At 38.7% G+C, this 17,123-nt stretch overlaps 1 protein-coding gene across 2 annotated transcripts in view; it reads left to right on the forward strand.

The window, feature by feature from the left end:
• The window catches only part of SUCLG1 (succinate-CoA ligase GDP/ADP-forming subunit alpha), a 37,709-nt gene that overhangs the window by 8,053 nt on the left and 12,533 nt on the right, over window positions 1-17,123 (forward strand). For both annotated transcript variants that reach the window (XM_014852848.3, XM_014852849.3), the window contains 4 exons: window positions 1,873-1,976; window positions 7,748-7,864; window positions 10,916-11,128; window positions 11,272-11,329. In XM_014852848.3, coding sequence (XP_014708334.1) covers window positions 1,873-1,976; window positions 7,748-7,864; window positions 10,916-11,128; window positions 11,272-11,329 — 492 coding nt within the window. The remainder of the gene's footprint in view (window positions 1-1,872; window positions 1,977-7,747; window positions 7,865-10,915; window positions 11,129-11,271; window positions 11,330-17,123) is intronic.

Here is a 17,123-nt window from a genome sequence, read left to right on the forward strand (position 1 = left end):
TATCTTTTGATCTTGTAATCAAATTTTCTACTTTGCCGTCTGAAAACTCTTGATAGGTAGACCATTGTTGAAGATTCCAGGAATGGGAAGGACTGGTGGAACAGATTCAGCCAGGAGCAGTGGCAGGAGCGGAAGGGGTATAGGTCTTCCACACATATTGTGGTTTTGGGTCTCCAGCTGGGAGAACTGGGAGTCAAGGCCAAGAATGGGCCTTGAGTGACAACACTGGCTAGGGTGGGCTCTCAGGCCACAAATCCCTGTTGTAGTGTCCACTGGCCCAGGTTCAGGTGCTTAGCTGTGCCCACTGTGCCAGGACTGTGAAGGACTTGACCTTCATTGCTCCCGCACGGCCCCTTGTTCAGTATACAGTCTAGTCCAAGAATGCAGCTGTTACGCAGCAGATCAGCGTGCACACAACAGTCCTCTCCTGGTTAGTAAGGGCAAAATCTGGGCCTTTCTCTTCTCTAGACATACAGGGGGGTCCAAAATTCAAAGTTAGTAGAAGCCGAGGTCAGTACGTGAGTTGAAGAAGACTCAAGGGATGCTGAAAGGGCCAGAAAGAGATTAGTTCTTGAACTTGAAGTCCAAGGATTTAGGAGGGCATCAGGCAGTGATTCCAGACAGAAAACATGGAGTGGACCCGGGACAAATATGTGATGAGATTTTCTTTTCTGGGACCAGCTTTCATGGGCTACCTCAGTGGTAGGTGGAAGAGCTGGCACTTTGAAAGGGCCATGGGTGGGCCACAGAGAGGGCAAGTTGGGCTCTAAAGGGGATTTAGAAGGTAGCCCACAATTTTAATTCATCTGTGCTCTACTTTCTACTGATTTTTGAAATATGGGGGAGCTGGTTTTAGTAACTACTTAGATTTCTCAGTTTTCATTGAGTAGGTTGCTGAAAGTAACTTAGATATTTTTTTATGTATTTCTCCCTCATCTGCTTTTTCTATTTATTTTATTTTCCCTATTTCTTTTATATATGAGATCTTGAATCTAACATTCTCTTACAAGAGATCAAATTAAGTAATTTTGAGTTATATTTTAGATAAGTTTTCTTGTATGACTTAACATTTATTGTTAATATTATTATTGGGGAATGAGTTGCAGAGTGGCTCTTACTGGTTCTCCTGACGACATTTCCCTCTTAGCCTGCCTGTTGTTTGCAGATGTTGGGCTTAAAGGGGTTGGGTCACATGGGGAAAGCATGTGGCTGTTTAGTAATATTGTTAGTAAGGGTGATACCTAGTTTTTAGTCCCTGGATTTAATTTGAGCCGTTTGTCTTTGAGGCCCAGTTTTCTTTCTGAGGAATGAAAATTATGAACTTAAGCTTTTCTTTCTCAGTTCAGAAAAAGCTCCAAGATTGTGGTTCTCAGTAAAGAGGGGATCCTGAAAATCGCACAGTATCTTTTTGTTTGTTTGTTTGTTTCTGTAATCTATTTCTGTAGTCAATGTGTCTCATTTAAAAAATGACATTTGGGGCCGGCCCGGTGGCACAGAGGTTAAGTTCTCATGTTCCTCTTCGGCAGCCTGGGGTTCACTGGTTTGGATCCTGGGTGCGGACATGGCACTGCTTGGCAAGCCATGCTGTGGTAGGCGTCCCATTTATAAAAACTAGAGGAAGATGGGCACGGATGTTAACTCAGGGCCAGTCTTCCTCAGCAAAAACAGGAGGATTGGCGGCAGATGTTAGCTCAGGGCTAATCTTCCTCAAAAAGAAAATAAATAAATAAAAATAAAAATAATAAGTGACATTTAAAGTTGCCATGATCACAAGATAACTCCTGCATTAGAGGATTTTTTTGTCACCAAGTTGAATTCATGCTCCAAAAGTTTGGAAAACTTATAATGTGTCATGTTTTCTTTACTTCTCAGTGCAACAGCATGGAATTCGGCATTGCTCCTATACAACTTCCCGGAAACATCTCTATATTGATAAGAATACGAAGGTTATTTGCCAGGGTTTCACTGGTAAGCAGGTATGTGTATCAAGATGTTTTTAAGGGTGTATACTAGAGATAAAAAAAAAATTTATTTTCTATTTTTTTAATATCACAAAAGTTGCAATACATGATGGTTGCAGAAAAGTATGCACTACAGCAATGGAACTGTATCTGAGGAGGAAGTTAGGTGCTGTAGTCAGCCTGTAAGATGAAAATTGTCTTTAAACTTACCTTGAAAATCCCTCCCTAGGAGTATATTATGTTGAAAACCCACTTATTCTCTTTCACCAAGTATAAGACCTGGTTTTCCTTCAGCATTGGAACTGATCACTGTTTCTTTAATTAAGCACTAGATACAGTAGACGGCTTATGTTTAGGCCTTGCACAAAAATGATCCAGTTAAACACAGATGAGTGTAGGGAAATGCTCAAGCCAGAGAGGCTCATGGGAGCTGAGACAGGCAAAGGAAGCAGCACATTGACTTTTCCCATCTCGTCTTCTCTCTGGGCACATGGTCTTCGAGGGGACTGGCAGGCAAAATTGCCTAAGTATTTTAATTTGTTCTCCTTCATCTACATTCATTCTCTCTTCCTATCCCCTGCCTACCTCATAGAATTTGCATAAATTTATTTACCTGCGATGTGATTCCACAGTAAAATGCACATAAGAATCTCCTTTCTTTCCTTCCTACCATTCTACTTCCCTGGAGTTCCTTCTGTTAACAAGTTGATGTGTATCCTCCCAGACATTTTTCTTGCTCATACAAACACATATACTTATATAATGTACATTCTACATACATACATATATATATATATATATATATATATATTATACAGTATGTTGTATATAGCATACATTTATATGTCTATAAAATAGATTCATAAAAGTAAAATTGAGTGTCAAAGGTTCTGTGTACTTAAAATTTTAACAGCTACTGCTAAATTACCCTTTAAAACTTTTGGACAAATTTACAGTTCCTCCATCGTAGATACACAGGTTTTTTTCCTAAAGGAAGGAATACTACTAAATCAATTAGAAGATAACCACAAATCTTAACCTAAAGTACCTCTTTTTTTATTAAAGGAGATATGGCAAGACAAAAGCAGTTAATGATTTTTTTTGTAATTTAAAAGTTAAGGTTTTCTTGGAGGGGGCCAGCACTGGTCTGCTTCATCAACCCAAGGTTCGGTTCCCAGGTGCAGACCTACACAGCTCTGTTAGAGGCCATGCTGTGCTGGCAGCCCACATACTATAAATAGAGGAAGATTGGCACAGATTTTAGCTCAGGGCCAATCTTCCTCAGCAAAAAACAAAACAAAACAAAACAAAAAACACACAAAAAAACCCAAAAACAAGTCAGTAATTTTTCTATAATTGAAAGAATGGCCATGCCCATTCTGTGGTATTTTGGTAATTTAGAGCAGAAGTTGGCAAGCTTATTCTGAAAGAACCAGATTGTAAACATTTTAGGCTTAGTGGGCCATGCAATCTTCAGGTACAATTATTCAACAGCATTGTAATAGCAAAACCAGCCATGGATTGTATGTCAGTGAATGGGCCTGGTTGTATGCGAGTAAAACTTAATTTACAAAACCAGTGGCAAGCCAAATCCCTCAGGCTATAGTTTTCCAACCCCTGATCTAGAGAATGATCCCTAAATATCCAAATTTCTGTAACTTTTGTTTTTAAAGAACTTAGAAATTGCTTTAGAATTATATAGTTCTGTATTTTAAACAAATGAATTTGGTTAGAAGGCTGTTTCATGTAAAGTGTCCTTTTGCCTTTTTTCTGAAATAACTGGTCACAAGAAGGTGAATTGCAGTAGACTTTTTTTCTTTTTCTTCCATTCCTCTACTATCTTAAAAAAAAAAACCAAATCCACCACCAACAAAGAAAGAAACACCCCAAATCTTGAGATTTTATTCATAGGTAAAATTGGTTTATTTATCCTGATAGCCATGTATTTTATGTGTATCACTTCCACATATATATATATATTCTAAACAAAGTTGGTGCTCATCTAAGATTTGAAGTACATTTTATCACCCCTCTGCCAGTTAAAATATTAATTTTGTTACATATAATCAAATGTTTGATTGACCCAAATTCCCCACATAAGTTTATTATGTGTGATTTTGTTTTTCTCTTTGCTAAACTTTATATGATCCTCTGATATTTTAACCTCTGACCTTTTTTTTAAGAACCATTTTCCATGGCGTAAGCACTATTTGAAATGGCCTCTGCTTCCTAAATTAGGTGATGGTTTGCCTAAATACTGGAATCCAAGGTTGGTTTCAGTATTTTTCAGTTACCTGCAGTTACATTGTTTCTCATTCACTTTTTTTTATTTAAGTAATTGGGAGCCTTAATTGGCTCAGATTTCTTGGTTAAGATTCTTTTATTATAGAGGTAACAATGAGACCTGGAATTTAGAGTTTATCTCCATAGGAAGTCTGCATTTTGTCTCATTAGTTCTTTTTTTTCAGTGCACACATTGTTCTATATATGAGTGAGGACTATTTGTAGTTCAGAGTGGATTCCAACAATGCAGATTTCCAATGGGTGGAATTTCTTGTGCAGGCTTTCATGAGCTGCTAGAACTATTCCTATTCTTAACTGTGCACTGGATGGTGGTAATGAGAAAACTAAGGAAGATAAGCTTATTAACAGCAAATGTTATCCCTGTTTAGCACTACATTAGGACTAAAAAAGTGGTCCATTTGAATTTATCTAACAGTGTAGTAGTCTAGGGCAGTGCTTCTCAAACTATCTGGAGTGAAAGACCAGTTGGTGTGTATGTTTGTTTTTAATTTACATTCTAAGGCAGATCAGTACTTTTTGCAAAATGTAGGAAAAGTTGCAGCAATATAATATTGCTGAAAGTTTGCAAACATTGTCACTTTTTTAAAATTAGATTTTTCTCTTTTTTTCCCCGTTTCTTTTTCTTTTTGCATTTATCTCACTGCACACCAGCAGAAGTCTGTAGACTACACCTTGCATAGCACTGACTTAAAGAAAGAGCAAGGTCTGTGGTTTTTTCCAAAACTCCATAAGGACTTTAGATAAGTCAGTTAACAGGCTCAGGGCTAAGTTTCCTATTTTGAAAAATGAAGAAGTTGAATCAGGAAATTTCTGAAGTCCCTGTTAAGGGCCCTATTTTTATGCCTTTAATAGAACTTGAGTAGTTAGGTCAGCATTTTTAGGTCCCTGTAGAATGACCACATAGATCCATTCAGTTTTGAGTGTCCACTGTATGTAATGTGTTGATTTAGGCGCCATCTCTCAGTGAATAAAGCAGACAAAAGTCATTGCCTTCATGGGATTTACATTTTAGTGGTGGGGGAGAGAAACACATCAACAAAATCAATGAGTAAGTTATATGGTATAGTAGAAAGTGTAAATGCTGTGGGAAAAGTAGACCAGAGAGAGGAGAAGTATGTGTGTGTGTGTGGAGTTGTGGTGGGGGTTGGGATGGGGAAGGGGGATTTGTCTCAGGTGATCGGGGAAGCCTGACCTCTGAGTCCAGGTCTGAAGGAGATGTGGTAGGGAACCAAGTGGATCTCGAGGGGAAATGTATTCCAGGCCAAGAGGACAGTGAGGCCGTGAGGCAGGAGTTGGGTGTGGAAGCTGCAGTCCCAGTATGACTGGGTGAAATGAGCAATGGGAGAACAGTAAGTGAGGTCAGACAGGTGAAGCGTTCCGATGTGAAGAGGCAGACTGAATATTGACTTGTAGGCCAGTGTGAGGAGTTTAGCTTTTGCTGTGAATGAGATGGAAACCCACTGGTGAATTTGATTCGAGGAGTGACATGGTCTTCCCTATGTTTTAAAAGGATCGTTCTGGCTGCCGTCTTGAGAATAGATTGAAAGGGAGCAAGGGCAATGTTCTGTCAAGAGTTGATGGTGATATATCAAGGTGGTAGCAGTAGAAAGGGTAAGATGTAGGTTATATTTTGTAAGTAGGGCGATAAGATTTACTAATGCATCTGACATGGGATATACGAGAAAGAGAAGATCAGGATGAATTCAGTGTTTTTGGTCTGAACGTCTGTTAGGAGAGGAATTGTCTTTAACTGAGATGGGGTAGACTGGTGAGGAGTGACCAGGAACTCGGTTTTGGGCACGAGTTGGAGTTCAAGGCAAAAGTCTGGGCTAGGTATGGGGAGGTGTGTGTGCGTCTGTGGCTGTATGGATGATATTGCCATGATAAGGGATGAGATTACCAAGAATGCGAATTTAAATGAAAAAGAAAAGTAGTCTAGGGAAAGAGAACGAAGAGGAAAGCCAAGCGAAGTGGAGCCCCAGAAGCCTAGTGAAAAAGAATCTTTCAATCCCTGGAGACATTTTTGGTTGTCACAACAACTGATTGGGGTGGGGAGGAGGGTATGGTCTGGCATCTGCTGAGAACAGGTAAAGATTGCTCCTACACATTGTACAAAGCCCAGGACAACCCCATAACAGTGAATCAGTGTGTCCAAAATGTGCTGAGGTTGAGGAGGCAGAGGGAATGGACCGGGAATTGCAGGATGCTGGCTGGGCAGCATTAAAGGCTCACTTAAGGGTAGTGATCATTGAAAGTGGGACAAGTTAGCGTGGTTTTATTTTTTCTTTAGCTACTGTTTGGCTGTGCGTGTGCAGTCTTAGAGGAGGTGGAGAATTGGTTTTTAACCAAGGTTGTGATTTTGCCAGATGTGTAAGTTGAAGTGAGATAGAGCCAAGGTTGTATGTGTATAATGATGGGCCGTGAGCATTTGAGAAACTGAAAGAAGTACAAAGTGGTTGGAGCTTAATTAAGGTAAAAATGCTGCAAGATGAGGCTAGTGAAGTGGGTAGGGAGGGCCCAGAGATCTATTAAGGATTTAGGACTTTATTCTAAGAGCAAGGGAAACCTTTAAATGGTTTTAAACAAGAAGGTGCTTTGATCTGATTTATGTATTTTTAAACAGATTATTGTGGCTTTTGTGTGAGAAAAAGAGTAGAGGAAGGGTAGAGAGAACAAGGAATGACCTGTTTGAAGCTGTTATCATAGTAGTATGGCTGAGAGGTGACAGTGACTGAGACTAGGGTGAAGTCATTGGAACTGGAAAAAATATGGATAGATTCAAGATATATTCAGGAAGTAGATTTAATTAAAAAAAGAGAGTCAAGAGTGAAAAAAACAAAAACAAAAACAAAAAAATGATGGACTGTGGGTTTTAAACTGAGTAAAGCGGGATGTGATGACGTCAGGAGTTGAGGAACAGTGAAAAGGAGGTATTCTTTTAAGTAAATACCAGGGTGTTTCTGATCATCAGCCAAATTTGAAAACGGAATAAAAAGAGATCTCCTTTTTTATTTTTATTTTTTAATTTTTTTTTTTGAGGAAGATTATCCCTGAGCTAACATCTGCTGCCAATCTTCCCCTTTGTGCTGAGGAAGATTGGCCCTGAGCTAACATCTGTGCCCATCTTCCTCTGCTTTATGTGTGGGACACCTGCCACAGCATGGCTTGATGAGCGGTGCTTAGGTCCACACTTGGGATCTGAACCTACAAACTCTGGGCCACCAAAGCAGAGTGCGCGAACTTAACCACTGCACCACTGGGCCATCCCCGAGATCTCCTTTTTTAAAAAACAGTTATTTTGGCTTTGCAGAGGCCTGTTTACTAAGCTGTGTTTACTAAGTTGTTGAGAATACTTGGATATATCTTACTGTTATACTCTGGGAAATGGTTAACCTGTTTGCTTTGCTTTTCCAAGTTGGTGAAGATTCCCTTCAGGCTTCCCAGCCTGCCTTTTCTCATGAGTCTTGTGCTTTTCCCCTCAGGGCACCTTTCATAGCCAGCAGGCATTGGAATATGGCACCCAGCTAGTTGGAGGAACCACTCCAGGGAAAGGAGGCAAGACGCATCTGGGCTTACCGGTCTTTAATACTGTGAAGGAGGTAATTAATGGTGCTGGGTTTGGTAAGAAAAGAAAAGCAGAGGAAGAGCAAGCTTACTTTGGTTAGAGATCTTAATTGTGTCCCTTTTGGGAGAGTCACTTGCTATTTTAAAATCCAATAATCTAGAGAAATTTGAATCACAATAAAAAGCAATGTGTTCACTTTAGTCACATAGGCACTGGATGTTTTCTCCAGGGCCTGTGTCACTTTGGTTTATAGGCCTGTATCAGTTCGTAAGGGAAGAAGTGAGTGGCTTGGCTTCCATTTGGCTTATTATCTTTTCCTTACTCCTCGTTCTTCCAGGATGTTAGTAGTGAGCACGTCAGTATGCCCCCAACACTTACTGAGAATGGACTCTTTGCCAGGCGCTTCCTATACATGCCTCATTCAGGCCTCACCACAGCCCTCTGAAGTAGGTGCTGCTGTCAGCCCCATTTTAAAGACCAGGATCCTATGGGTGCAGAGAGGTGAAGGGTCCTGTGTGTGGTCTCATAGCTGCTGAGTGGCAGCCTTAGCAGGGCTCAGAGTAAGTAGTGTGGTGTTCCTTTGTGAAAAAACTGAGCTGTAGAGTCAGATGGACAAATCAGAGTCCTAGTCTCTTCCCCAAATTGCTGATTTCTTAATACTTTTAAAATGATTTTAAACTAAACTTTAGTTCTTTGTTACAAAACTAAAATGTGCTGATTGTAAAAATTCAGATAAGATAAAAGTATGTAAAATTAAATTTTATAGTGTTTTCCATGTCTCAGATTTTGCCTTTATAGAAAGCTTATTTAAACTCAGTGTAAATACTGGGGGTATTCTTTCATTCTCTTTCTACACTATGGAATATATACAGAAATAATAGTATTATAAAAAAAACTATAGTACAAATTCTTGGCTATTTAATAAAAAAATCTAGGAAATAAACTTAGTACTTGGGATTGATGTATTGGTAATAAAAAATGTATCCCTCCCCCTCTTTATAAACATGCTTTTAAGGCGTGTTTTAAAGTATTACATTTTTTAAAGTACAAATTTATAAACTTAATCTCTCTTTGGAATACTAACTTCAAATTGAAGTTAATTTGTATTCTTAACTCTAAACTGTAGGAAAAAAACTCTCATTCAAATTTGGAATTTTCATTTTACATTGAACTTGAGAATAGGGTCTGCTGCATGTATTTCTGTGTGTTTTAAGTGTACTGTATTTTAAAAGTTAAAAAAGTCAAAAATTGTACGTCCTGTAGAAGAATCATTTAAAATCTTTTTGCTTTAAATTTTTGCTTTTTGTCTTTTTTTCCCTTCTAAATTCTCTTGTGGCTGACTTCATGACCACAACGTATAGAGAGGAACTGTTTTCTTAATTCCCTTAGGGAGATTTGACTTTTGTCATAAGTCTTTCTGCTTTCTTTTAAAGAAAGTTTTTGTTCCTAAGCAATTCATTTATTATTCATTGTGATAGAAATAGATAATGACATTTGGAATGTTCTGTAAGTTCTTTGACAGATACTCTATTTCTCACCTGTTCAGCTGTTACAAAGAGCTTTCTAAATGGGTAGGATGGATACCTTTCATCCAGTGTTATTTGTCAGCACAGACCCTGTTGTCACAGTCTAGCTTGTAACAGTATTTGTGTCCTTAAGAGGTAGAAGGCTTTGGGGTATATTTTCCATAAAATACCTACATGCCTGTGATCTAACTTCTTTTGACAACCTAGTTTTAATTCTTTTGTACCCCCTTCTCTGTTATTACCATGAACAAAGTTTTTAAAAAATTATTTTTAACCCCTGGCATCATTTTTGGATGATCTGTCATCATCTTTTGACTTTGCTCTTCTGTTGCTGTCAAGGTACCTTTTTTTTATTAGGGATGCAGTAGAGAAAGCTCCTCACTCTGGGGATGTGGAGAATCATTCAGGGATGATTCTCGAAGACACTGTTTTTTGCTTCTGTCCCTTCTATTGTAGCTGTATGTTCTTTCCCTTGGTATTCGTATCTGTTGTAAAATCCCAGGGCACAACTTTACAAAAGGTTTTGATTTATATCTTGATTAAGTTACATTTTTGCATTTGTAGGGAGGTAGCCTGCTATAACTGAAAAGAATGGACACTTTGGAATTAGATATACCTAGCTTTGAATCTTGGCTCTGCCACTTCCTAGCTATGTAACCTCATCCAAGTTACTTAATATCTCTTGGCGTCAGCATCTTGATTTGTGGACGAGGATGCTAAGCGTGCAGGGTTGTGGTGAAGCCTTAACTGAGACCTATATAGAGCCCTCTCACAAAGTAGATGCTGCCACTCTTGAAGAGTCACAGATTACTGACAATCTCTGTCTTCAGGGAGCTTCCATTACAGTAGAAGAGACATGGCCACACGGGAGGAAGGATACATCTGTGTTGATATATATAGAGAGTAGTATTTAAAGACCACACAGAGAACACCGGCCAAATTGCTGGTCTTTAAGTGCTTTGCATTGTGAGGGGCAGTGTGGAGTAGACCTTAATGCTTACTTGACCCACATTCTTATTCTATGGCCATTTATGCATGTGTGTTTTAGATTATTTCTAATCAATGTACATTTAGAGTAAAAATTTGTCAGTTAAAAAAACTACTTCATTTTTGCTGTCTCTTGATAATATTTGTGAAATGTGATATGTGTTTAAACAGATGTTTGAGAGCCGAGTTCTGAGGCTCGGGGGCTCACTCATTCTTTTTGTCCTCGGGACGTGCAGGGTCTTTGGTACTGAATGGGTGATACAGTGTCTTGCGGAACATCAAAAATAAAGATAGCCACAGGAATGAGGGGACACAAACGCACATCCGTTAGTGCTTTCAGTGGGATGTCACAGAATCTTTCAGTTCAGAGGGGCGTCCCAAGGGGCAGAGAGGATGGGCTTGATTCTGATCTTTTCTGACGGCGTACTGAGCTTGTTAATGGGAAGAATGAAGACATCCGATGTCTCCTGGGGCTCCTCCCTGGGCCCCAGGACGTTATTAAAATCATGGTATTGAGTTTACAATGTTTATGACTTAACCGATAATAAAGTGCTTCATGGTTAATGTTTCAGGCCAAAGAACAGACGGGAGCGACGGCTTCTGTCATTTATGTCCCTCCTCCTTTTGCTGCTGCTGCCATTAATGAAGCTATTGAGGCAGAAGTGTCCTTGGTCGTGTGCATCACTGAAGGTATCCCACAGCAGGACATGGTGCGGGTCAAGCACAGACTGCTGCGCCAGGGAAAGACGAGGCTGATCGGGCCGAACTGCCCTGGAGTCATCAATGTGAGTGTGAAAAATAAAAATAAGCCTGTATTTGGCCTCTCACAAGGCCAGCTAGCTTTGAATCAGTCCAAGTGTATTTGTTTGTATAACTTAGGAGTTACAGTTTTTTTTCACTCTTCTGAAACTGATTTTCTTTCCTTCAGCCTGGAGAATGCAAAATTGGTATCATGCCTGGCCATATTCACAAGAAAGGAAGAGTGGGTGAGTATATTTTTTATAGTTTTAAAAAAAATTCTTTGCCCTAAGCTCAAACTCACAAAGAGAATTTGTGACTGTGCAAATCAAATTCATTTTAATTAATTTAACTTTAATAGAATTTACCAGAAAGTTTTATAGTGAATCAGTTGTATATCCCGAATTGAATGAGTTTGAGAAACTAATAATTCTACAGAATCAATGAAAATATTTTGGGGGTTTTTCAAGATTCTTTGCCTTCTCAGCACACTGGATTCTTCCATGTATTTGTATGTATTAATAGTTAATTTTATTTTATCGCTAAGTTATACTCTATTGTATGATTGTACCACAATTTGTCTATTCTCCCATTGATGAACGTTTGGGTTGTTTCTAGGTTTGAGCCATTATGAATAAAGCTAAGGTGAACTTTTGTGTAGAGATCTTTTTGTGGACACATTTTCATTTCTCTTGGGTAAAATACCTAGGAATGGAATTGCTAAGTCATGGGCTCAAAGTATGTTCAACTTTTTAAGAACTTGCCAGATAGCCCTGCAAAGTGGCTATACATTCTACATTCCCACCATCAATGTATGAGTGTTCCAGTTGTTCCCCATCTTCACAAACATTTATTATTGTCAGTCTTTAATTTTAGCCGTTCTACTGGGAGTGAAATGATGCCTCATTATGGTTTTAATTTGAGTTTCCCTGATGACTAATGATGTCATGTGCTTATTGGCCATTTATGTATCTTCCTTTGTGAACTATCTTTTAGGTTTTTTGCACATTATTTTTTATTGGATTGTCTTTTTTAGATAATTTTTAATGTAATTGTTGATTATTGGGGGTTCTATAAATATTCTAGATGTAAGTCCTTTGTGAGATATATGTGCTGTGAATATTTTTATTGTTAGTCTTTTGCGTCCTATCCTAAAATTACTTTGCCCTCTTGGACATCACAAATTTTTTCAAAATGTTTTGGGGAAATTGCAGTGCTACTTGTTTAGTGCCTGGAGGAAATAACCAAATTAACATTTCAAAGTTAGCCCTTTATGCCAGTTTTTAGACTCCTCACACCTAACTCTCAGTAAGCTACAGTTTCTCCACAATAATAGATGGTTACAGTATTTTCTCTATCTATAAACCATGTCTGTTAATACAAGTAAGAATAACCAACATCGTGGGTGAATGTCACTTGTGTAGTTTACAGGACTGGGTTAAAGGTCATGATTTGTCTTTATTACTAATGTCTCTTAGAGCTGTCAGCCCTGCTGCCAATAGCCTACTCACCAAGTTCTCTTATGAGGGAAGTTACAGGGAGTTCCACGGATCGTCTGAGTTCTAGTGGGGGCCTGACCACGTAGTCACTGATGCTCTTGTATGTATTTGAGTCCTCTTTATCCTCTTTGGTCTGCTTTGAATGACTATTGCTGTAGACCTGAGCTTGGCATGGAAGAAGGAGTGTCCTGTGCTGAGTTGCTTTCTGATTACCACTGTGCTTTCTAAGGTGCCCATAAACCACAAAAACAAAAGACTAAGAGAAGATCAGGGAAGGCCTTGACCTTGGTTCTCTAAATGGCCATAACACATTGATGAGGCAATCCTCTGGGAGACTGCTTTTAATTCCTTTGAAAAAGGACTTAAAGTTTCACTTAAAAGAAATACATGACACTACAAGATTTTTCAGGAGGTGAGGGAGAATGGATGATTATTTGTACTATTACTATTTTGAAACCAGTACCGATAGTCTCAGGAGCCTCAGTGACTTCAAATGCTTAAGCTAAGAGTTTAGGGAAAGGGAGGAATTTCAGTCCCTTGGATATTTCTGAATGGGGCATAATACGATAGCAGTAAAATCGTATAGTGGCTTTCTAGTTTGTGTTAATGACAGCTAATAATACTAATATATCAGCTAATTAAATGTTATCAGATTACAAATTGATATTTAGTTGCACCATGCTTTTTGTTTCTCTTATGATAGACTTTTTGTTTTTGCTCTGAACCACACATGCCATACTTGACCCCTCCATCCTTTTTTAAAAATCTATTTGAATTAAACTTTTTAGAGTTTCAATCTTTTTGGTGAAGTACTCCTTCTGTTCATTAATTTTATTCCTGAGCTTGTTGAATTGTCTTTCTGAGTTTTCTTGTAACTTGTTGAGTTTCTTCATGACAGCTATTTTGAATTCTCTGTCAGATTGCAATCTTCTGTGACTTGAAGTTTGGTTTCTGGAGAGTTGTCATTTTATTTCTATTCTACAGTATTTTATGAAGAATGGTGCTTGATGAGTTGATCCTCAGCGGCGCATTGGGGGTAGTAAACTCCTTTCTTATTTGAGTTAAGCTTTGATTACTTTGGTTCTGAGCTGCTTCTCGTTGTATTTAAGAGCCTACACTTTCCACCTTCCACTGCCTCTGCCATTGGTGTCATCAGTGCCCTCCTGCTGCTTCTGCCTCCGAGGTTGCTGGTGCCTTGCTGCTTGTGGTGTTGCTACAGTCTCAGGTGTTGCCACCAGGGTCACTAGGCTGCGAGCATTTGTGTTGCTTCTGGAGTTGCCTGGGTCTGGTGTTCCCCAACTGGCTCTTTGCAGGCTCTCCGTGGGTTCAGGTGCTGCTGCCCTGTGCACCACCTGTGCTACTCCTCCCAGGTTGTCTGGGGGTGCTGGCAGCACGGGTGTTTTCTGAAGGATCAGGTCGAAGGCACCACCCACCACCACTGGGGGAGGGGCAGGGGCTAAGCCATGAGTAACTTTACTGCTCTTGCAGCCTCTGGTTGCTGGCGCTGGTGTGCTTTTTGAACCCTCCGGTCAGGGTACCACTGCTCCCTCTGGAGGTGTCTACATTTTGGACTACTGCTACCGGGGATGGGGGAGGGCTGCTCCTCTAGTTCCACTGCCTCCTGGGGGTCCAGTCCACCAATGTATGGATGCATGGATCTCTCAGGCGTTCTGGTGTGCTGTGCAGGGAGTCCTTTGTTGGTCATGGATATCCTACTAGTTGTAACTTAGAGGGGAGAGACAAAGGGAACAACTCACTCCTCCATGATGCTGATGTCACTCCTAAACTTTTTATATTCAGATAATTTTAATTCACATGTAATTGTAAAAAATAATACAGATCTCCTCGTACCATTTATTCAGTTACCCCCAATGGTAACATCTTATAAAACTATAATACAATGTTACAGTGAAGATATAGACATTGACATAGTTAAGATACAAATTTTTCCATCACCACAGGGATCCCTCATGTTGCCCTTTTATAGTTACACTCACTTCCCTCCTGCTCCCACTCCCTTCTTAGTCCTTGGCAACTAATAATCTGTCCTCTGTTTCTAAAGTTTTGTAATTTCAGGAATGCTATATAAATGGAATCAGGCAGAATGTTGCCTTTTGGGATTGGCTGTTTATACTCAGCATAATTCTCTGGAGATTCGTCCAGGTCGTTGTATTAATAGTTTGTTCCTTTTATTGCTGAGTAGTATTCCATGGTATGGAATTCCACATTCACCTGTTGAAAGATATCTGGGTTGTTTCCAGTTTGGGGCTATTACAAGTAAAGCTGCTATCAACAGTTGTCTACTAGGTTTTGTATGAACGTAAGTCTTCATTTCTTTGGGATGAATGCCCAGGAATGCAGTTGATGGTTTGTATGGTAGTTTCATGTTAGTTTTTTAAGAAACCACCAAACTGCTATCCAATGTGGCTGTACCATTTTACACTTCCATCATCAATATATGTGATTCAGTTTCTCCACATCCTTGTCAGCGTTTGTGATCTCACTTTTTATGTGTGGCCATTCTGATAAGTGTTCAGTGATATCCCATTGTGGTTTTAATTTACATTTCCCTAATGCTTAGTGATATTGAATGTCTTTTCATGTAGTTGTCATCTGTATATCTTCTTCAGTGAAATGTCTCTTCATGTTTTTTTTGCCCGTGTTCTAATTGGATTATTTGCTTTTTTACTGTTGAGTTTTGAGAGTTCTTTATATATTCCACATACTAGTACTTTGTTGGATATGTGGTTTCCAAATATTTTCTCCCTGTCTGTAGCTTGTGTTTTCATGCTCTCTTAGCAGCATCTTTCAGAGAGCAAAAGTTTTTAATTTTTGATGAAGTCTAATTTATTAATTTTCTCTTACATGAAGTGTGCTTTTGATATCAAGTCTAAGAACACTCTGCCTAGCCTTATGTCCCTATTTTTTTTCCTGAAAGTTTTATAGTTTTACAATTGAAATCCATGATCTAATTTCAGTTAATGTTTTTTGTAAGATGTGAGAGTTAGATCAAAGTTCTTTTCTCTTCTTTTTTTTTTGCTTGTGGATGTCTAATTGCACTGGCACCATTTGTTGCAAATATCATCTTTCTTCCATTAAGTTGCTTTTGCATTTTGTCAAAAATCAGTAGGCATTTTGTGTTGGTTTATTTCTGGGATCTCTTTTCTGTTCCATTGACTTTTGTGCCTTTTCTTCCACCAGTACCATACAGTCTTGATTACTGTAGCTCTTAAGCCTTGAAATTGGGTAGATTGATTCCTTGCACTTCATTCTTTTTCAAATTACTTTAGCTATTCTAGTTCCTTTACTTTTCCATATAATTTTTAGAATGATCTTGTCTGTATCTACAAAAACTCTTGCTGCACTTTTGATAGCAATTGTGTTAAATCTGTACATCAGTCTGGAGTGAATGGACATCTTTACTCTGTTGAATCTTCCAATCCATGAACATGGTATATCTCTACATTTATTTAGATTGCCTTTGATTTCTTTCATCAGCGTTGTGTAGTTTTTAGCATACAAGCCCTGTACTTGCTTTGTTAGATTTACACTTAATTATTTCTTTTTTTTAAAAGCAATTGTAAATTTTGTTGTATTTTAATTTTGGTCTCAGTGTGTTGTTCATGGCTAATTATGGAAATACAGCTGATTTTTGTATGTTTGTCTTGTATCCTGCAATGTTGCTGAACTCACTAGGAGTTCCTTGGTAGATTCCTTCGCATTTTCTCTGTCGACAATTAAGTTCTCTGCAAATAAGGACAGTTTGATTTCTTCTTAAGAAAACTTGAGAAAAGTCTATTGTATCTATCCATAGCTTTGCTTACTGTGTTCTTCCTTCCTGGTATTCCAAGGTTCCTTCTTTTAGCATTCCTTTCTGCTTAGAGAACTTCCATTAGCCATTCTTTTGTGATAGATCTGTTTGGCAACAAATTCTTTACCTTTCCTTCATCTGAGAATGTCCTTATTTCCCCTTTATTTCTAAAGCATGGGTTTACTGGGTATAGGATTCAGCATTGACAGTTCTTTTCTTTTAGCATTTAAAAAATGTTGTTCAACTTCTTGTTTCCGTGGTTTTTCTGATGAAGAAGCTGATGTCATTTGAATTGTTTTTCCTATATAGGTAAGGGGTTGTTTCTCTGTTGCTGCTTTAAAGATTTTTTTGTCTTTAGTTTTCTAAAGTTTATGGTGAATTTTGGTGTGAATTTCTTTGAGTTTCTCCTGTTCAGGATTTGTTCACCTTCTTGAATATGTAGATTTAAGTCTCTTGCCAAGTTTTGAATTTTGTAAGACTTTATTTCCTCAAGTACTTTTTCAGCCCTATGCTCTTTTTTTCTCTCCTTCTAGTACTCTGGTAACACAAATATTTGATCTTCTGTTATAGTTCCATAGATCCCTGAAGCTCTGTTCATTGTTTTTCCCCATTCTGTTTTCTCTCTGCCATTCAGACTGGGTAATTTTCATTGTTCTTTCATTTCACTGATTCTTCTCTCCTCTCCATTATGCTGTTGAGCACATCCATTGCACTTTTAGCTTTGGTTATTGT

Source organism: Equus asinus, chromosome 6, assembly GCF_041296235.1.
Source record: "Equus asinus isolate D_3611 breed Donkey chromosome 6, EquAss-T2T_v2, whole genome shotgun sequence".
Classification (NCBI taxonomy): domain Eukaryota; kingdom Metazoa; phylum Chordata; class Mammalia; order Perissodactyla; family Equidae; genus Equus; species Equus asinus.